The sequence below is a fragment of the Anser cygnoides genome, chromosome 3 (assembly GCF_040182565.1).
Source record: "Anser cygnoides isolate HZ-2024a breed goose chromosome 3, Taihu_goose_T2T_genome, whole genome shotgun sequence".
NCBI lineage: Eukaryota > Metazoa > Chordata > Aves > Anseriformes > Anatidae > Anser > Anser cygnoides.
In genome coordinates this window covers 116,827,685-116,849,166 of record NC_089875.1, presented here as the reverse complement: position 1 = coordinate 116,849,166, position 21,482 = coordinate 116,827,685, and the positions used below count along the sequence as shown (strand labels likewise).

The 21,482-nt window shown below is 46.4% G+C and overlaps 1 protein-coding gene across 10 annotated transcripts in view; it reads right to left on the bottom strand.

Moving 5' to 3' along the window:
- Nucleotides 1-20,146, bottom strand: part of CYP39A1 (cytochrome P450 family 39 subfamily A member 1) — a 28,999-nt gene extending 8,853 nt beyond the window's left edge. For 2 of the 10 annotated variants that reach the window (XR_007163928.2, XM_048065751.2), the window contains exons 1-11: nucleotides 20,031-20,146; nucleotides 19,550-19,749; nucleotides 17,178-17,270; nucleotides 16,957-17,013; nucleotides 13,433-13,543; nucleotides 8,362-8,497; nucleotides 6,895-7,069; nucleotides 5,142-5,291; nucleotides 4,213-4,306; nucleotides 2,661-2,759; nucleotides 733-823 (exon numbers count right to left, since the gene is read on the bottom strand). Coding sequence is in view for 9 of the 10 variants with exons in the window: in XM_048065751.2 (XP_047921708.2) it covers nucleotides 733-823; nucleotides 2,661-2,759; nucleotides 4,213-4,306; nucleotides 5,142-5,291; nucleotides 6,895-7,069; nucleotides 8,362-8,497; nucleotides 13,433-13,543; nucleotides 16,957-17,013; nucleotides 17,178-17,270; nucleotides 19,550-19,749; nucleotides 20,031-20,052 (1,228 nt within the window). In the remaining variant the exon portion in view is untranslated. Of the gene's footprint in view, nucleotides 1-732; nucleotides 824-2,660; nucleotides 2,760-4,212; nucleotides 4,307-5,141; nucleotides 5,292-6,894; nucleotides 7,070-7,260; nucleotides 7,384-8,361; nucleotides 8,498-8,674; nucleotides 9,702-13,432; nucleotides 13,544-14,749; nucleotides 14,852-16,956; nucleotides 18,065-19,549; nucleotides 19,750-20,030 lie in introns of those variants that run through there. The other 8 variants (XM_066995053.1, XM_048065752.2, XM_013184447.3 and 5 more) reach the window with 8 other exon arrangements.
- Between the last annotated feature and the right edge of the window lie 1,336 nt (nucleotides 20,147-21,482).

Here is a 21,482-nt window from a genome sequence, read left to right as displayed (position 1 = left end):
AGGACACTGAATGGAAATCTCAGGGATTGTAGCACCAAGACAAGGAGCCATGGCTGAACTCTTGGCCTGTTAACACTAGAAAATAAATTAGAGCCAGGTGACAGGCTTAAGTACTAGTTCATGATTGTCCTCATTGTTTATTATCCACATGTTACCTGATTTGGTTTTGACCCATGTCAGCTAGGAGTCTTCCAAGAAACTCTAAGCATGGTTCAGGGGAGTGCATGTGTGAATGACTGCACTCAGCAGGTGACTATTTTTTGAAGGAAAGAGATTAGTCATGTGGCAGTGAATCACGCTGGACAAACTGGCCTCAGATAAGAGAAAAGAGAACAGTTCCTGGCCTGGTTTTCCGCAGAATAGCTGCAACTCTGGTGAATACCACACAATGAAAAGCAACTGAACTGAAAGACCTCATCTGACCCCATCAGAGATGCACAACAAGAGCATGAAACTGGTTAATACAAAACTAGGTCTAAGGGATCGGTGTAGAACGAAGACACAGGTACACATGGTTCTTCTTCTATCCTCTCTTACTAACACCAAAGCTGTTTTTGCTTAAAAATAAGTCACGAGCATTTGCTGAACACTCAGAGCTGGACCCCATGTCTTTGGTTGTACCCTTAGCAGCAACATTCACTATTCCCAGCCATTGACCAAGCGTGCTGCGTGCTGGGCCAACCTGGAATAAATCATTTTGAGGTTCCAGAAGGACATAATCTGACTTATTACCTGCTTTGCCAAAAACAGAAGTCAGGTCTTCCATGACTTTCTCGTAAATGGAAGGATAAGACAGTATGAAAACGAGGGTCCAAAACGCGATCTAAACAGAGATGAAATTACTTTATTAACTCAGGAATACAGGACAGAATTACAGTATCTTTGCAGCAAATCAGAGGCAGGTGAAAACATTTGCAATTTTGGGATCTGCCTGTTGTGGCTGGGACACACAGGGAGCTGTACATCTAAAGGCTCAGATCCTGGGAGATTAGGTCTGGTCATCTGCTGTGTAATTATCTTCAGTGAGCATTATATAGCTCTGGCTTTGAGCTTTGAAACACAAAATCCTTTCATTAATTTCAAGTAACTAGGTGTTAAAATGAATTATTAAATCACTGTATGTGATTAGATTTAGCTGCATGAACAGCAAAAAAAAATAGTAAATTCCTACTAATATTAACAGAAATGAGGTTAAATAATTTGCAGTGCATTGTCACAGTGAGTCACACTAAAATGGGCAGGAAAAGTTTTAATTATCATCAAAACAAGCAGTAGTATATCCCCTTTACAAATAATTTGCTAACCGATCAGGGACCAAAGTTGAAAATCAAGAAATTTAGGAAAAGAGTAAATCCTCTTAAGAAGGATGAAACCAGAAGGCCTTGTAGCACTGCCAGGAGCCTCTCCCTTGCTGAGCCAGCGGGCGACGCAGCCCGCACGTAGACCTGGTCGCGGGCCATCTGTGCTGGTGAGGGCTGAGAACTCTGTTATTTCCCAAACAGCCCCACGTGGACACAGCTCTCCTTCTGCAACACAAATCTGGTAGCTTAGTTTTCGTCTGCAGAGCTTGGACACTGCCTTCACTGCATGGAGGGAGAACTGAATTGTTTCAGATGAGAGGGTTTAACTTGCTTCTAAAAAATCCCCTTGGAAGGTGAAAGGCTTCTTTTCATCGTGTCAGTCACCAGAGCAGTGGCTCGTGACTATTCTGAGAAACAGCGAAATATCTGCATGTCTATTTAGAGCTGAATATTACAGAAGTAAGTAATGATAGTGTTATGGAAGGAATGTCAGTTATCCTGATAACAGACAGCAGGCTACGCCTTGCGCTTGTACCAACGTGCGGATCTACAGAAACCTCACTGAAATGGATGAGGTTCCTTTGGGGTAAATTGTAACATTACCCAATCTACAAAACCCACAGATATATCCGATAGGAGTACATATAAAAATAACTATCATTTTCTAAGTCACATCTGTAAAGGGCATAACTGTGCTGGAAAGAGCTTAGTAGTCATGGTAAATAAAAGATGTTTTTGCTGCTATGGATTTTTGATCTGAGAAGTTCCTATAAATGTCTTTGGTCAGCCTAAGCTGTGTTAGATATATTGGCCTTGTTAGTATAGACCTATCTGTGTCATTAATCCATCAAATCAATTTCTAACATAGAGAAAACTTACGTGGCAGTAAAATCAAACTGTTGTTTTTCTTCCCCTGAAGCAACACTGGAAGTTGTACAGCAGATCCTCTAAAGCAAGGGACCCAAATTTGCTCAAGGATTTACACACAGGTGAAGTTACTCCATATTATGCTTCTGATATTCTTTACAGAGAATATTTAAAATAGATAATACAGCCACAGTGTTTCAAAATGGAGTTAGATGCTTTTCACAGCTGAAGATTCTGATCTTAATAGCTATGAGATATATGCTCCCCAAATGTTATGATAGGGGGGATTATAATTTAGGAAAAGTACGGGAAGAGCTTTTCTTGTCATTGCTTCTGTGACATTGCAACCTGAGTATATTTGTAGCGATGGACGTGGGTGTGATAATCCCTTCTTGGAATACATGCAGCATGTGTGACCTCTGGTTCAAACTCTTTGCTTCCCAAACGCAGGCTTTTGAACAGGAAAGGTGTTTTTCTAGCCGATGTACTTACAGGGACAGCATTTGCTTGGGAAGCCCAGAGCATTAGGAGACCGTAACTGGGAGCCAGATGTTTTCCTTGTAAATTATCCAGGAGATGCTGCAGTAGAGTCTGTTACAAAATAAATAATAATCATATTTCCAAAAACATATTAAAATCTAGTTTAGGGTAGGGCTTAGCAGAATTCAAGGATATGACATAAGACTCCTTTATCACAGAGCAATAATGTTAGTTATGGGTTGTTTGCAGTCACAAAGCACAGAGATGAAAGTGAGACTCGCTCATACGCAGAGGGCCAAAAGAAGTCAAGTCACCATGCGAATCCCTACTGAATACTTGCACTGCCCTCCATTTTCTTAAAGTTTTCAGGGAATCTTACTTCCTCGCTCTCCATTGTTGCTTGCATGTGCAAGAAAGAAAAAAGAAAACTTTTTTTTCTTTAATTCCTGCTCCTGTCTTTTGAAAAGCCTACGAACTGGATTGAACAAACTGAATGGAAATGAAGATGTTCTCTCTGTTGCAGCCAAAGAAGCGATTGCTATGAAGAGATGGTCTGATCTATCAGCAAACCCCCGAGTTCCAGGTGCTTTGTTAGCGACCAGGGACTTTAATAGCTTGGTATTCTTTGAAACTACAGCAACTGTGTAATAATCTAGCACCAGTTTTTGCTTATAGTATTTCCTTAAATGTAAGCCAACCATTCATTTAAGACAAAGTTTCTTGTCTGGTTTTCAGAGTGAAAAGGCTGACCTTGAATAAAAAAACGACCACTCTTTTTCCAAATTCCCTATGACGCTCAGTATGTGGTTCCTATTTCCTGCACCTTCTTACCTCCCATCATTCCCTCTCCAGCCCTCTGTTTCTTTCCATTACTCTGGTTTATTTTACAAAAGAAAACATGGTATGTAAAGCTTTTAAAGTCTAAATAAAATTTGGTTTGTTTAATGATCTGTTCTGTAACCATTCAGTTGATCAAGACTCCCAGGCCAGTCCGCCCTCGCACTTGTCAGCCGTATTGACAGAATTCCTGCCATAGCTAAGGAGAATAACCAGGGGGACAATTTATCACAGCTTTGACACAATCAATATTTAGGGTACTTGGCTTTCAATCCAGTTATCTTTTTTTTTTCCCTACTAATCTGGCTGCTGGAGGATCTAATCAGTCTACACCAAGGTTTAAAATAGTACATGTGAGGTTTTGAAATTTCACAGCCCAGTGCCCTCAGAGAAACAACCAAAGAGACTTTCCCTCGCCTCTTTCAACCGCTCGCTGTAACTGCGATACCGGAGGCTAGCTATGGGTCATAGCACTGATCCCTTGGTGTAAAATTCCCTAAAGATGTCAAGCCTCAGAATTGTAGGAAGCAAACTAAATTGAGGAGTGGGGCTCAAAAATTATGGGTCTGACCTATGTAGGTAACAGCAATACCGGACAGTTAAGGAATATCTATAAAAGCTGACATGTCTGGTACATTTCTCCCAGTACAGAAATAAATCCTGCCCTTCATTCCTTCAGTCAGAATCTGCAGCAAAGTCATCTTTTTTCATAGCCTCGGATGTTTACCTTGGATGTGGTCTCTGAAGGGTTGGTCCTTTCAGCATCTGACACTACTTTCTCAAATAATTTTAGAAGCCATTTTTTGGATTTAGACCAGTTCCTGTAAAGAAAAGCAACAAACAAGAAGCACTTAACCGAGGCAGCACAAACCAACGTTTCCTTTTCCATGAGAAGGACTCCTTGGTTTCTTTCCAAGAGCCCCTAGGCAGCAGCCAGTTGATGAATGGTCAGTCTGCCTGGCAGCGGTGTTGACTGATGTGAGGAACAGCACGTCTGAGACCTTCATAGCCAGGACCTGTTACTTGAGACCCCTGGATTTTCACAGTTACTCCACTAGAGGTTTCATTGTGACTTTGGACAGATCGCTTAGGTCAATGTTTTCAAGAACAATCCTCTCCGAGAAAATAAAGGTCTCATTTTAGAGCATCCTCAGTTCTCTCCAAAGGTGACTGCGAGGTGCTCAAGGTGCTGTCACGGCCCCGAGAGCACTGACAGGCTCTGCAAGCTCTTTCCTTGGGTTTTGGTTGCCTCTACCCAAGGTCAGCTCTGCCACGGTGCCGCTGTGTAAGCTGAGGGCAGACCACCAACAAAATAATGGAGGTGTGAGAAAGAGCAGAGAGATGCCTCACTGGAGATCCCCTCAGCCTGGGAGTCTCATTTAGGCTCAGCCCTTTGCCCTCTGCCCAGTTCTGCTGCTCCCTGCCGGGTCCAGCTGGACTCTGCCCCCTGAGCAAGGCTGCCTCCACTTTGTGCCAGGAGAAATAGACCGGACCAGGCCAGGACTTTTCTGGGGCATCCAGTTGAAAGCCTGCATGAGCCAAGGATGAGCTAAAGACAGCGCATCACCCTCCAGCAGAACGTCCCTCATGGTTGATATCCCAGCAAGTAAAATGCCCACAATGGGTACACCGCAGGCATCAGCCCCGTTCCCTTACCTCAGGAAGCACTCTGGCATCTGAGAAGCGTATTCAAAATCCTCATCGTACTTCTGAAAATGTTCTTCAAACTCCTTGAGTTCGCTCTGACTTGTCGGGCAGATGCCTTTCCCAAACAAAGTGTTCACCACTGCTGGATACATGACGTGCCTGCAAGGACAAGATCCCCGTGACTTACAGGTGATGGGAGAGCTCCTGGAGCAGCCGTAGGTCAGGATGCAGAGCTTTCAACTGCAAGGGAAGAAGCTGGGGGCCTCGTGCCATGACAGCATGGGAGAGCTGCCCCAAGGTCCGCACCTCACTCAGAGCTGTCACAGATTTTAAGCAGGGGCTGGGAGATGCAGAGACCTCAGGGAAGTCCCCTGAGTGTGGCCAAACTTCAGCAGCTGGCATTTGGTCACTTGAACAGTGGCAGAAAGGCTCTGGGAGCTGAGGTCCCATTCTCCCCAGTAACCATCCCTCTCATTTCAGGTTAGCTTTGTGGACTTCCTGGGCATTGCACAACCCCTTCTGCAACCAGACACCCAGGGAAATCCTTCCTTTGGCTGCAGTTTTGCTGGACAGAATGACGCTTTTCTCTTTTCTTTTTGTCTCACCCCTTCCCAGTTTGCTCCTCTGTTATCCTGCAAACCCCGAGCTCCTTTCCCAGGCCCCTTCATCTGTACTGTAGCTCTACAAAAGACTTACGCAGTCTTTCCTGGGTTCCAGCTACTTCTGAAAGTGTATTTCAGACAAGAGCTTTTTCTTTCTTGCTCTTCTAAAGATCACAGAGAAGCTAGAGCCACCTGCTGGCTCTACGAATGCAACTGTTGTGGCCCATGGGCTGTGCAGGTGCTGCTACGGCACAGAACAGGTCCGTCTCTGCCCTCGGGTACTTGAGCCCAGGGAAAAGCCCACATACGGATTCAGGTGGGCGAATAATCATAGAATCACAGAATAACAAGCAAAGGTGAGCCAATGCTAGCAGAACAAGCAGCCGTGGAGCACGCTACCAATTTGATGAGTGTCAGTTTTTTACAAGAAACAGATCTGACTTTGATCTCAGAGGGGGAACACCATGGGATGAGGGGGTTTGCAATCCATTATTGAGACCAGTGGGACCAAGGGCTGGGAGGTTTCAAAGTCCCTTTTCCCCACCTTCTTCCCCATTAATCGAAACTGCAGTAAGTGAGCTGACAGGTGCTCAGTGTTTTACCTGCAGCAAAAATCTGTATCTTAAATGTATGATGCAGAAAAAGCATTATGCCAGCAAAATAAACCTGGATGTGAAGTTTTAGAGACAACTCCAAGCCAGAGGCAATGCTCAACTGGTAGTCCTGATGGACAGGCAAGGTACAGGTGTTACTCAGGAAGGAGGAGGAGTTAAAAGCTGTGTTTTTGTCACACGAAACTGTCAGTTAAGGGATTTTTTTCACATGAAGGATGAAGTTTTAGCACCACAAAGTCATCTGAGAAGCTCTTGTTTAACAGGGCAGGGCTTGGCTCACCTGGAAAGTTTTCATCCTGCTGAAGATGAAGCATTTGGTCTGCTCTTTATGAACACGTAAAGCTTTCATCCCATTTTTGGGGAAACAAGACTTGTTGGAAGATGCTATTTCTTCAAAACAGGCAATTCAAATGTTTCTTCTATCTGGGAGTGACGAGCATCCTGACAGATTTCCTACAACCTGATAGCCTGAGCTCCACCTGCTTTATTGTAACATCTCTGTTCCCATTCAGGATGCCCACGCATTAGAGCCGTAAATTCCCTTACCTCACCAGGTCATTCAGGTCGCCTGCGCCCTTGGTGCCCAGGTGCCCCATGTGCTCATGCAGTTCCCTACACAAGGTGCCCGTGAACATGTGCAGATTAGAAGGACCCATTTTTCCCTTCATCATGCTGTACAGGGTACCGTGATTCTGATAAAAGGCTTCTGCAGGAACAGAAACTAAATACAAAAAGAAACAGAAACGTGTTTTGGGAAGTAGACAAAGTAGATATTCATCGAAAGACAAGAATGAAAAATTAAACATGTAATTTGTGACTCTAAGTGCATTAACCCTCATTTATCTGGAGTGAAATTCCCAGAAATATTTGTTTTCACCCTGTAAAGATTTAGGCAAACCCCCTTGTTTCTACCAGTCTGTGCAGTATCTTCTTGCCTCTGGCTTCGGTCCCAGAATCAGCCATCAACAGAGCTGCCCCCAGCTTCAGTGGGGATGTGCAGAGATGCACACGCACTCTGTACATGTACAAAACCAGCTGAAATGGAAATTAATGAACACAGTGAGAAGTTTGGGTCTTCCTGCTACAGCACATCCTGTTAGTCATACAAGGAGAGGCTGAGAGAGCTGGGACTGCTCAGCCTCGAGAGGAGCAGGCTCAGAGGGACCTCATCAACGTATATAAATGTATGGTGGGGGCAGCAAAGGAGATGGAGCTAGGCTCTTCTCAGCAGTGCCCACTGACTGGACAACAGGCAACAGGCATGTGTGGAAATATAGGAAATTCCACTGAAACCTAAAGTTTTTTATTGTGGGGGTGGTCAGACACAGGAACAGGCTGCCCAGAGAGGCTGTGGGGATATTTCAAACTCTACTGGATATGGCCCTGAGGAGAGGCTTGGACTGGATCAACTCCAGAGGTGCCTTCCAGCTTTGGGGATTCTGTGCTTTAGTCTCTCTGCCTACTTGTTTCTCTCTGATTTCACACCCCAAATCACCAAATTACTTAAAGTAATTCCTGTCAGTGCAATTCCACACAGATATGAGGACACATGCTGGTGGAATATGCCTTTGACAATGGGATATATACCACATCCGTTTCTAATGACCGTTGTACTACAGGGTAACAACTAAACATTGCGACAAACTGATTTGCAAATTAAGTGAGAGGACAACACACTGTTGCTCCAAACCTGTTACACATGAGTGGAGTGGCCGGCTGCAGGATAGGACCTGATCTCTAAGAGGCGTTGCTTAATGATAAGACAATGATTGTCCCTGGTTCCGAAACCTTTGAATCCTTGTGACTGAACCCAAATCACTTTGCAGACTTGCAGTGCTGGAGCTACATGAGGGAATTCCATTTCCCCCGAATTTTGGAGCATGGTCATGGGTTAAGACAGGTATTTAAGACGTGATCAAAAAGGTGATGGGCTTTGGACCGGGCCTTTAACATTCCTGGGCAACTGGACTTGATTCCCATTTAAAAAAAAAAAAAGAGCAAGAGCTCATTTACCTGCATTCTCAACAGCTTGTTGTACTGCCTGTTCAAAATTTAAGTCTTTAGATTTAAAAAAGGCTTCAGCTCCTTCCTCCTCAGTCACAAAAGTAAATCGTTTTCCCAGAGCGAATACTGTGAACACAGGCCCATGCTGGAACAGAGAGAGACTTCGTGTTACTTTATTGCTAAGGCGTTTTAAGGGAGCCCCAGCAGGGGCCAGGCCTGCGGGGAGGTCAGGGGAGAGGAGCTGCTCCTTTCGGCTCTCTGCACGCCTTGGTTCAGCAGTGCATAAGACGAACGTGAATCTGAGCAAAATCTGCAGACTTACGGATCAGAAGGTGACATACAGGTGCCTGTCTGACCTCTTGAGGAGCAGAAGAGGTTCCTTCCCTGAGAGCAGTATGTCATGTTTGAATTACACTGCAGTTCAAACAATATGGCCTACCTGGATTTAAAGAACCAAGTGATGGAGTATCTATAGCATCCCTTGGCTGCCACAGCAAAGTACCCACATCACAAACCCCATAATCCTATCTATTTCAATCCACGATTTTGTAACAAAACCTCCCCATTCCTGCATCTTTTAACTTTCTTTTCCTTTCCTAGTTTAAAGGGTCTGCTAATACCAGTGGTATCTTTCTTGTAAAGGTGTTTAATGATTAATCAAAACAGTTAGCAAACTCTGAGCGGAATAGATGGAGCTTGTTAAGCTTTATATTCAGGGAAGCTTTTTGACATAAATCATTCTTTTGTTTTCCCTTCAACTTCTTCCCTTAATCTAGTATCCTAGAGCCCTCTCAAAACTTTCAGCAATATGCATTCACCTCTGAATTCTTCCATTATGACAAAGATCATTGATGCTTGTAGATACTTCCAACTAGCAAACAAGTGCGCGCAATCTATGGGCTGTCAGATTCAGGCATACGAATCAAAATTAGGAAATGAAGCATCTTTTCTGTCTTTTCCTTACTGAAAGTGATTTCTGCTCACAGGCGAGAGCCTTGGATGGGAATTAAAAGCCCAGCACTGACGTTTGTCTGCACAGAAGTCTTTTGGCAAAGTTATTGCACAAACTGAGTGGTTTGGGGCTTTCATAAAGTCTCTAGCCACATCAAGGAACTTGATTTTCTCTTGCAGGCTAAAATGCTGACAAGGGCATTAAAAAGTTTTCTGTTTATCTGTTTGGAGCGCTGAAAAGCTTTGAATCCACTTTGCCCACATGGCTAATGTCACTGACTTCAACCATGTCTTTTGTTGTTTGGGTCTGTATTTGAAAGCGGGCTCCATCAAAGGCTCTTTGAAGGCAAGAAAAAGATTCCTCTTGACATCATTTGAATTTTGATTGTGTCCTTCAACTGTAAATTATTAAAGAAAGAAAGATTGTTTAAACTCTCTGGGTGATGATAAATAAAATATTGTTTTAAAATCAGCTAGCTTGCTAAGTGTTTTTTTGTTTTCATGGATAACAGCATGTCCTCAGCATCAGGCTTGGTAAAAGCCAGGGAGTCACTGGGCTTGTTTCTTTCTAAATACGATATATTTTTTTAGCTTTAAAATGAACATTAAAATGTATTTAAAATAATTTTCAAAAAAAATAAAATTTGAATTAGTAACTACCTCCAAAGGAACTTAATTATTCAATTACAGTCACACTCTCTCTATTTAAGACTGGGACACTGCATTTCTGTATTTTAGGTGACTACATGTGAGTAAGATGCCCAAGCTCCCATCACAGTTGATGGAAATCTCGTCTACACGGTGAGAGGACCCTAAAGCTTGATTCAGCTCACCAGCTACAGCACACCTCTGTTGGTGAAGTGAGCCGGACTGCCCTTAGGCTCCACTGGACAGGACGAGGTATGTGTCCACTGCCCCTTGGTAAAGCTAGACACCAAGCTTACCTGTACACACCTACACAAACAACCTGGTGTTAAATCCCATCCAGTCTACTGCAATTTATTTCAAGTAGTTCAAATAAAACCTGTGGTAAACACAATTAAAATTAGAAAGCTCCGTACAGGACCTCCAGAACAAGAAAAATGTGAAATGTGACAGAAAATGTGAAGGGATGCACAGCAGGATGAACAGAAGTATGGAAATTTCAAGAAAAGAGTAACGATTCCCAGTTTCTCATATTGCAAAAGCAAGTGGGCACCTACTAGATGCTAGCTGGTTTAAAGCTAGGCAAAATACTTTCTTCACGAGGTGCATGGTTAAATTACGGATTCAGGGCCATGGAATGCTGTGGAAGCCAAAATGCACAGGGTAACAGAACGGGTTAGGCCAGCATAGCTAGATCACTTGGATGCAAATTCCAGCCTATCAAGTCCCTAAACTCTCGACAGTCAGAAATTTGGACGGAAAAGCAGAAGGCGGCGTACGCTCATCTGGGTGTGCATCTACCAAGGGCCACTGCTCTGGCAGACACCTGAATAAACAGACCTGTCATCTGTCCTGCTGTAATTATTCTCATTTTCTCATGTAAGAGAATCAGCTGCTGGAGCAAGCTGCCGAGCAGGTCTGGATTTACCACTGTTGCGTTACGGGCAGGTACTGACGGAGCAGGGGTACTGCCTGCCACCACTGCGCTCCTACCTACGTGCTCTGGGTGAAACAGGGCATGAGGAGGAGACCTGCTGAGACACAGAGGCAGAGAAAGCAAGATGAAAATCCCGTTTGCATTTAGGGTCTCCGAGGCGCTCCCAGTGAACGGAGAACACCACACAAAACAGTGTTTGAAATTGAAGTCGGGTGGCTTCAGGAGGAAGAGGTGGTATCTTTTAATAGACCAGAGATGAAATATTTTATTAGAGCAGGGAATTTTGCTTTTGTTAGAGCCACTGGTGTTACATGGGGGAAAAAATGACAACTCTCCCGGCCCACATACTCTTCTGCAGGAGGAAAACGGAGGCAGTGAACTTCAAGTAAAGTATAGACTGGCAGAAAAAGGAAGTTTGGTGTGCTGCCCCAGGACCTGAGGGAAGAAGCAGGGAAGGAGAGGCACAAAATAAGACACCAGTAAGACCATTTAACCCTTCAGGACAGAGAAAGAAATGAGTGCCATTGTGGCAGGCTGAAGGATTAATCCAGGGGGGGAAGCTTCTACTTGTGAAAGTCTCCTTTGACAGTACCAATCCTACGCAGCTGGGGAGCTTTCACACTGCCTGGAGCCTGTTTCTGAACAGACTTGTTCGTGTTCAGCTTGCTAGCACTAAGGACACTTAACCCTTTTTTGGCAGTATTACGGAGCTTGAAACTATTGCAGATGTATTTTGCCACCCTTGTAATGCCTGTTAACAACCCCTTTGGCAGGCAGCACCTGTTTTATTTGGCCGCACTGTGCGGCAGTGCTTAGCCCTTTAAAAAGGAGCAGGCAGGAAACGGCTTGTCTGTCCTGGCCTCAGCACGGGAAGGGAGGGAGGTCACCACACAGGAGGACTTGAGTTGCTGGACTAAGGAAACACTCAAAAGAAAGGTGCTAAGCCAGAGATTAAAAGAAAAAAAAAATTATAAAAAAAGCTTTCTCTTTCTCCTTTCCCTTATCTCAAGTTTTCTTTCATTAAAATTGTTTCTTGTTCTAGTTTCTGTCTGAACAAATGCTGGCCCTTGGGTTTATGAAGTCCTTCAGGTGTTGCAGAGCAGGAGCTGCCACAGCACCAAGCATGGCCTACAGGGCCCCAGGGAGATCAACACCAAACTCAGCAGAGCCAGGGCCACTAAGCGTGTGTTTGTACTTCAACACGTTCTTTAATGTGCAAAAGTTTTGCTCATTCAAGCTGTAAATGAACCCCCAAGCAGGACTCTTCTGTCTGGTTTGTTTTAAAAAATTAATCTGAGAGATTTTGTTAAAAGCTTCCTAGGAAAAAAAAAAAAAAGGACAACTGAAGCAAGCTTATGTCATCGTAAAATATCTGTCCCCAAAGGGGATTGCACTGGAAATGACAGTTTTAATCTGGCTGCCACCAGGATATGTTTTCAATAGAACAAGGAGGTGCTCTAATAGCCTTGTAACAGAAGAGTCGAAGAAGTATTATAACAGTTTTTCAAGTGAGGCTTGATCATTTTTTTTAAAGTATTATATGACACGGTTCCTGAAATGCAGGAGAATGCACTTGGATGAGGTTTCAGTCCTAAGTTTCTGCTCTTGGATGAATGAAAAAATTACTGATCATGCTACGCATAGACAAAAGATGTAAGAAAAACATTTTAGTACAACCCTACGGTGCACCCAATGTGCTTTATTACACTCTGAGTTTGTAACACTCAGAGCTGTAAAGAAGTATTTATGCATACAAAATCTAATAGTTAAAAAGAAAAAAAAAAGAAAGCAAATTTTAAACATCCAGTGTTTATTAAGACTTTTGTCAAATTTCAGGATTTTAGAGCAGTTTCATTTTTAGATAGTGTTTGCCAGCAGTGGGGCTGTGTGGTCCTTCAGTACTGAACACCTGGGGCTGAAAATATTGCATCAGTAGCAGGTGACAACATCACCGAATGAAAACAGGAAGATGGATTTTATGTCAGTTAATATTAGCTGTCTAGAAATTAGGTATCTAATCGAAACGAATTGTTTAGGCTCTCGCTACACAGACAGACAGAGAAAGGCATGTTCTCCGTGGGTAAATCTTCCCAACCATCTTTTTGGTACATTTGTTAGGATGGAACAAGTTGCCGGCCCAGAGTGCCTGTGCCTCTCCTGTGTGCTGCGGGATGCCAGCTGATGCTGAGAAATGTCCCCTAACTTCAGGTACAAAAATAGTAAGTCTCCTGGTCCCAGCATCTGCCACAGGGCTGCCTGAATTATCTGAAACCACGATTAACACGTAGCCAGACTGCGCAAGCGAAACAGCAGCGGAGCCGAGTCCGAGCAGGACGATCCCAGCACGGAGATCGGCCCCGTGGCTGCGCAGGCTTCCTGCCACACAGCCCAGCCCTCACCAGCTCAACGCTCCCGACCTTACAACGCGGGACAGGAAAGGGCTGATCGCTTTTGCCAGGCTGAAACTTCCAGCACAAGTTTCTCCTTGCCTTCCCCCCTGCAGGAAGAGCACGCACCCAGAGGCAGACACGCCGCCGCAGCCCTTACCTTGCTTCTGGCTTGCTCTATGAACTCCAGGGGAGCTTTCCCAAACTGGAAGGCGGCTCCGACCCACGGGATCCAGCTCCCGATGCAAGGAGGGGAGCTCGGGTTTCTCGGCTGAAACAAAAACCACTTGACAATAACAACAAGTCCCAGGAGCGCTGCCAAGAGCACAGCCAGAGCCATTTTGCCTCTCGCTGCCTGCTGCAGCGGCTGCTCCGCCTGCCGCAGCACCCGGCAGGGCCAGGATTGTCCCTGCTGCTCAATAGGGGCGCTTGTGTCAACCTGGCCAGCTGGCCGCCACCACGGGGACACGGTGACAAAGCAGGGAGCAGCCTGGGGGACAAGCCCCGGCTGTGGAAAAGGCAGAGCAAGTTGTCCGCCGCTCCGGGATGAGGACCAGCTCTGCTGCTTGCAAAACTTGGACTGGCTGCTGTGCCAAATCCCTGAACTTTGCACCGGGGAGATGTGCCGGGGGGTTGCTGCAGTGCTTTTTTATACTCAATGGATTCTGTACGTAATTTTGGTTTGCTGCTTTTGCACACACAAAGAAACCAACCGGACTTCTCTAAAATGTTGTCTTTTGGCCTTGCAGCAGCATTGCGGGGGCAACTAGCAGGTTTTGAATTGTTAGGTCAGCACCTGGAGCCTTTATCTGCTCCTCAGGCACTGGACACACTATTAAGTATCACATATTTTTCAGTCTGGAAAAGAGAAGGCTCAGGGGCGACCTTACTGCACTCTACAGGTACCTTAAAGGAGGCTGTAGAGAGGTAGGGGTTGGTCTGTTCTCCCACATGCCTGGTGACAGGACGAGGGGGAATGGGCTAAAGTTGCGCCAGGGGAGGTTTAGGTTGGATGTTAGGAAGAACTTCTTTACTGAAAGGGTTGTTAGGCATTGGAATGGGCTGCCCAGGGAAGTGGTTGAGTCACCACCCCTGGAGGTCTTTAAAAGACGTTTAGATGTAGCCCTTAGTGATATGGTTTAGTGTAGGACTGGTTAGTGTTAGGTCAGAGGTTGGACTCAGTGATCTTGGAGGTCTCTCCCAACCTAGATGATTCTGTGATATATTACTATCAGACATAACAACATATATCATTATTATAGATTGTGTTATCTGAAGCGTGGGCCAGCTAGTAGAAGGAAATGAGACACTCCATGATCTCCCACATCCATTTATCCCAGCCATCCCAGGCACCTGTTAAAGCCTTCTGTGCTGGGGTGACTGGCTCGGTAGAAGGGAGAGCAGTGGATGCTGTCTCCCTTGACTTTAGCAAGGCTTCTGACACTGCCTCCCGCCCCCAAATTGATGAAGTACGTACCGGGTAAGTGCAAGCGGGCAAGTGTGCAAGCGTAAGTGCAAGCGTGGTGCACCCCAGGGGTTAATGCTGGAACCACTACCGTGTAATGTCTTCATCAGTGACCTGGGTGGTGGGACAGAGAACACACGCAGCAAGTCTGTAGGTGGTACAAAACCAGGAGCAGTGGCTGATAGACCCGGGGTATGTCACCCAGAAGGACATCATCAGGGTGGAGAAACGGGCTGACGAGAACCTCATCAAGTTCAGCAGAGGGCAATGCGAAGTCAACGCACAAGGGCAACGTGAATGAGACCGGAGATTTAAGCCTTGTAATCAGGGAATCGCAGAACGGTTGAGGTTAGAAGGGAGTCTCCAGGACCTCTGGAGGTCATCTGGGCCAACCCCCAGCTCAAGCAGGGCCACCTCATGTATACTGGTGTAATACTGGAGGATATTTTCACTACATGCACAACCCCAGCAGGGAGTTTGAAGTGACCTCTATGCACAGGTGAGACAAGCCCTGAAAACATTGTGAAGACGTTAGTTAAAGACTTTTGTGTTTGTTTCAATTTTTAGCTTAGCTTCTGCTTCCTGGGAAAGATTTGGCAAAGGAAGAGATGCTACTGACAGAGCTATCGTGAGGAGGACACAGCCACTATGGTGGCATGATTGTCACTAACAAGCTGCCTCAGGCTAGGTCTTAGGCCTGATTAAGACAATATTTAATGTTTTTTTTTTCCAGTGGAAAGCATCACAGTCCCCACTGCTGAAGGTAGGCTGGAGGAGCTGGGCAATTTGGCTGCCTTGCCCATCAGCACCCAGCCCTCCCTGGCTCTGCTGCTGTGCCTCCATCGTAGCTGAAGTCTGTGCTCCCTTCCCCTGCATGCAGCCTGAACTGACTTTGGACAGAAATCAGAAACTGCTGTGTCACTAAAAGACAAAATAAATAAATGCAAAGGGTTTTCTCTGCTAGAGCTGTTTCCCTCAGGATTTGGGGGTAAATAAACCCCAGATGTTGAGAGCTGCCGCAGCAAACGCTCATCTCCAGCTCAGGCTCATTTGTGTTCCTCAGCGCTGTCCCCAGATCAGCCTGATTTAAAAACCACTGCACTTCCCCAGACTAAAAATGACCACGGAGAGTCCAGACTAAAAATGACCTTCCCTCCCTAAGATGCTGTGTTACACGGTTTATTTTAAGGAGGGATCTAGTTGGCTTCCAGCCCCTAAAGCATAGTTACAGAAAGGACATAGAGAGATGTCCCAGAGACGCACATCTGAAAGGACGAGGAGCCATGGTTGGAAGTTGGAACCTGGCAAATTCTGATTGAATATAAGGACAAAACGTCCACAAAGTGGTTAAGCACTGGAGCAGGCTGTGGCTCTGAAATCCCCATGATATTGGATATTTTACCTGCAACGCTCCCTTCATTTGTCTGAGTTATTGTGACCTGGAATGCGTACCATAATGTTAGTTAGGGCTGGGGGGCGGTTCTCGGATGATTTCTGTGTCCTAAAAACCCTCAAATCCTCGGTGTGAGGCTTAGTGATCAATGGCTAATGATTAACTCAGTGATTCAGCTGTGCTTTAATGGTAAATGAAGAGCTTCTCTTGAGCAGCCCATGCCTTATTTATTTACTCATTTTCAGGATGAGAACAAAATGTGCCTACGTTAATTTAAGAGAAATTCAGAATGGCGCACAATCACTGGGGCTTCAGTGCTCATCCAGGAACAGCTTGAAACTTCTGACATGCAGGGGTTTGGCAGAGACCAGCTCCTGCCCTCCCAGGTTTGTGCGCCCCTTGCTCAAATTGTACAGCTCTGTGCCGAGCCCCCATGAACAGTTTCCCCAGGGAACTGCTGACAGCGCTAGAGTAGAGAGCCTGTTCTTCAGCTCAGCGTGTATGTGGCTGCTGCTAATTTTGCTTTCATGAAACCAGATTTGGATCAATTAAATCTGTCTGAAAGAAGGCGGCTACGGTGCCTGCGCAGCCATTTGGCACCGGGATGCTCTTTGGGGACGCTGTCGGTGACGAAGATGGTGCAAACTGAAACACCCCACAAAGCAAACAGCCCCACAGCTGCTCTCATAATCTCGACGCCTTGTTAATGATTTTTTTTTTTTTTAACATGAAGTGTCAAAATTGTGCGCTCCCAGTCTGAGGGCAGGGGGCAGTGCTGCTGCCAGACTACATTTCCCAGGAGCCCGCTGTCTCCCGTGTCACTCACCGAGGACCTTGCAGCTCTCCGGAGGAATTTGGGCTGCTGCGGTTGCGAGCGCTGGCACTGTAGAAACATGACCTTCAGAAATTTGTCTCCTCACCAACCCAGAGCACAGCTGAGCTAGCGTGCCCAGGGCCGCTCCCTTTTCAGAGCCGCGCAGGGTGGCTGTTTAGCCTTGCCGCATGTCACACGCTACATGGTACCTGCAGAAGACGAGAAGAGCTTACCTCTTCCAGAGAGATGGCCCCGGGCCAGCAAATTCGCTCTGTCAGCCTGTGCGGCCGCTGTGGCAGAACTAGGTACAAATCACCGTGGTTTTGCTGGAGGGAAGGGGATCAAAAATTGATTTTGGGGGGCAGGGAGAACTTCAGTCCCCGGATTCCTCGCTGCTCGGCATTTTTTCTGCCATTTCCGCTCCAGCAAATCTGCTGCTTCCACTCTGCTCGCTCTCCCTTTCCCATAATTTAGGCTTTGCAAGTGTTTTACGCCACCTGAGCTATCTGTGGGGTTTCTCGCATGGAAATCTTCGCCTCTGAGACCAAAGCGCTGCAGTCAATTAGCACAGCACAGTTGGGACTAACCTAACCTTTGCACTTGTTTTCTGGAGCAACACTAGAGGCAGTCTTTTGCCTAAGGTAGTAGCAAGGTGCTGGCTTCTGCAGGAATTTGCTTTTCTAGTTAATGTAGGTTAATCAAAGAAAAAAATGAATTTCATGTTTCTGGCTACGGTAGAGTTGTCTGTAAAAATGGAGGGTGGCAAACTGCTTGGTGAAAGGCAGGAAAGAAACACCCTGGCATCTGCATGGCATTGCTCTGTCCTCAGTAACTTACTCGTAGTATTTCTCAGCGTATGGTATAGGACTGCTACAGACTCTTACGTGCAAACCTGTGGCAGTGTGCTAATCATTTATGATGTCTCTCTTTGCTGGTCTTTAAGCGTGAGCGCCATGTTACCGTGCCCCATTGCCCAGAGAGCCACTGCTGGCCTGCATGCAGAGGGACACCTTTACACCAGCCATATAATGACTGCTCAGGATTTTGAAATTAGGGGCAGCAAAAATGCACCCCCAGTGTTTCAGAAGCAGCACTGGGTAGTTGAGATGGAGGTGGGCCACTGTTCCTGGCCATCCCTTATTCCTGTGAGAGAACTAACAACCTAAACTCTCTGTGTCTGCACCAGCAAAGCAGCTCTGGTGTGCTTTAGGGTGGCTTTAGGATAGATGCTCGCCTGCAAGGATGTCTGTGTTACACCATGGCCAGCGTTGTGCTGTTCCTGGTTCTGGTTCATGTGCTGCCACCATGCTGGGCAGAGCTGGAGAGGCCAGACACCCAGTAAGGGATCCGACTGATTTTTATTCAGGAGGAGTAACTGGAACAGGGCTTTTACTTTTACCCCAGAGTCTCTTGGAAAGTATGTGCATGGCATGACAGCTTCAAAAAGGCGTAGGGGAGGAAGACTTGGGGCTTGATGCATGTTCGTGTCTCATGCCCAAAGCCACACTGAACAGAGCTGGGTGTGAATCACCTCCTGCTCCCCGCAGGTACCCCCGCCCTGCTGCAGGTCGCTGCACTTTGCTCACACCTTGCTGCCTGCCTTGGGATTCGGGTGTAAATGTCACCGGTGCAGTATGTCCCTCCACAGCTGAACCCAAATTCATGTTTGTCCTCTCTCCTTCTCTTCAGTGACGTTCCCCCTGGATCTCACGAAAACTCGACTGCAGGTCCAAGGTGAAGCTGCCGCGCGTGGCAGCGGAGCTGCTGCCGGCCAGGCTGTCCCGTACCGCGGCATGCTGCGGACGGCGGCTGGCGTGGTGCAGGAGGAAGGCTTACTGAAGCTCTGGCAAGGAGCCACTCCGGCCGTCTACCGGCACATAGGTGATTATCGGCAAGTTCGGGTCCTGCTTTCAGTGGCCAGCGGCCTTGGGCCACGAGCTTCCCCTATCTTGTCGCACTTTAAATGTAGCTGCGAGGACTTCTTCAGCCTGCTTTACAATCTCACTTTGAAATATATGGGATTCCAGCTCAGTCCCCACTCTTCCCTCTCTTCGTGGCCTTTTTCTGGCCTCTAGGAAAACAAAATATAATTTCCCTGACATTTTTGCAGGAAGGTCTTCAGTGCTCACAGGCACTCACAGCCCCCAGAACAATAAATATATTTTATCCAAGGGAAGTGGGGACAGACTGGGGAAAAAAATATAAGGTTGCTAATGCCAGGATGAAGAAACATGGTAATGGTCTGGCCACAGGTAACAGTTTGACGTGTTTTACTTGCAAAGCCAGTGACAGCAACAAACCCCAAAAGCACTCATGGCAGTTTCCGTGCTTGGCGGCCAGCTGAGAGGGGAGCAGTGCAGTAGGGTCTGCTCGGTGTGCTGCCATGAGCCATGCTGCCTCTTGGGACGTTTATGGCTCAGCCAAAGAGTGTAAAAATTCCTGGCTACAGCATTTGTACCAGCCAGCTCCCTTGCTTTTCCTGTTTTGACCATGAACATGAGAGCAGTGACCAGATGGCCCAGGCAAGCTCCACAATGTTTTACAACAAATCCCCTCAGCTTTCTCTCACGGGGTGACCTCCAGAAATGGCAGACCTAAGACTTACCTCCTGCTTTTGTATTCCACAGTGTATTCTGGTGTTCGGATGGTTGCATATGAACATCTGCGTGACTCTGTGCTTGGCAGGGCTGAGGACGAAAGCTTTCCTTTCTGGTAATGTTGCACATGCATGCTTTTGCCTGTTTGGGGATTGTCCTTTACTCTGGATGGCCCTAGAAAGCTTTCTTCTCTTTATGGCTCGTCCACCTAAAGAGGGTAAAGATAAAGTAGGAATTTAAGCATCTGCATGGACTGCCTGGTGCTACAGGAAAGGGTTTTATATATTGGCAAGCAGTTCCGAGTTTCAGATCGACATTCAGTTGTTATAATATATACAGCAACCTCTCTTGTATCTTGCCATTCTGCCTTTAAACCTTCAGTGAGGAGCATAACGTAACCCACAGAGGAAGCAGAGCATCTTGGTGGCAGACTCTCAATTTTTATATTAACTTGAAATTCACCAAACTATTCCTGACTACATTAACTACCTGCATTTGCCACGATTATCATCTTAACTTTGGCTGCCAGGATAAGAAAGAGCCATTCACATTTGTCTCACTTGGGCCGTGCTGCCGAACTCTTTAGCACTGCGATTTGGGAAGCTCCTCAGTGTGTTCTGCAGCGTGTTTGATTTCCCTGTGCGGCAGGAAAGCTGTTGTTGGAGGCATGTCTGCGGGCGCCATCGGACAGTTTTTCGCCAGCCCAACTGATCTGGTGAAGGTGCAGATGCAGATGGAAGGAAAAAGGAAGCTGGAAGGAAAGCCGTTACGGTCAGTTCTTCTCCAGGCTGGCGTTTATCCTGCCTGTGGTTACTCTTTGGCTGAGGGCATGGTTCTCTGCTTTCTGCCACCCCCTTCCCCAGCTGCTCTGGTCCCTGTTGGAGGAAGAGGCATGCAATGGCTCTGGGCAGAAAAGGGGGGGGGGGGGGGAATGTGAGATTTCCCCCTTATTCCATTTATACTTGCCTTCTTTATTTTAGTGTGTAAGTCCCGGAGACCACAAACCCTTGCCTATCGGAGGTGTGCAGCATTTCCACACCAGCACACCACCAGGGAGGGGGAAGGATGCTTTCTGAAGGGAAGCTGGAAGAAAGGACAGGGAAATGGCTCAGCTGGGATTCACAGGCGCAGGGAAAGGCTTGGTTACCTACAAACAGCAGGGCTCGACACCCTCCTTGCAGGTACCAGGACACTCTGCTCTTTAGGTCCGAAACGGCTGGCATTGTTAGGTTTCTTACACATTTAGTATTGCAACGCACCTGTGGAATCAGAGGGTCACCTATCATTAGTGACCAGACTGCTGCTTACCAGGGAAACAATTGCTAAGATGTCGTGGTATGAAAGTCAAAGATTAAAGGGATCCAGAGACCAGATCCCCGCAGGTATGAACTGCCACTCCTAAGTGAGGACCTGGCTCAGCAAAGCTCTGGAATACGCGAAGATGTCTCTGTAGCTGGGTTCTCTCTCAATTAAACATTGATTTCAGATTTCGAGGAGTGCACCACGCATTTATGAAGATCCTGTCCGAAGGAGGAATTCGAGGACTTTGGGCTGGATGGGTGCCAAATGTCCAGAGAGCTGCTCTGGTAAACATGGGAGGTAAATTGAATTACGTGGTCTGCAGTGCTTAAGGCCGCATTTAAGCTTTAAATATTAAGTCTTTGGGACTGAAAGGCACTGCCTGTAGCTTCCAACCATAAACGCTGGCTCTGTTCTTGGCATATCCTGCTGCACTACCTTGGCTATTTTTTTCATTTTGCATGTTTTAATCTTCTTTGGCATGCTGGGTACCACTTCCTAGGCCAGCCCACACAGGATTACATTAGCAGCACGACCAAAAAATGTCTTTGGAGACAGAAAACTGGAAGTGGTGTAAACTACACCTTGCTAAGCAGCAGGACTGATCATCTGGATGGTTTGCAGCAGGAGTTATTAAATATA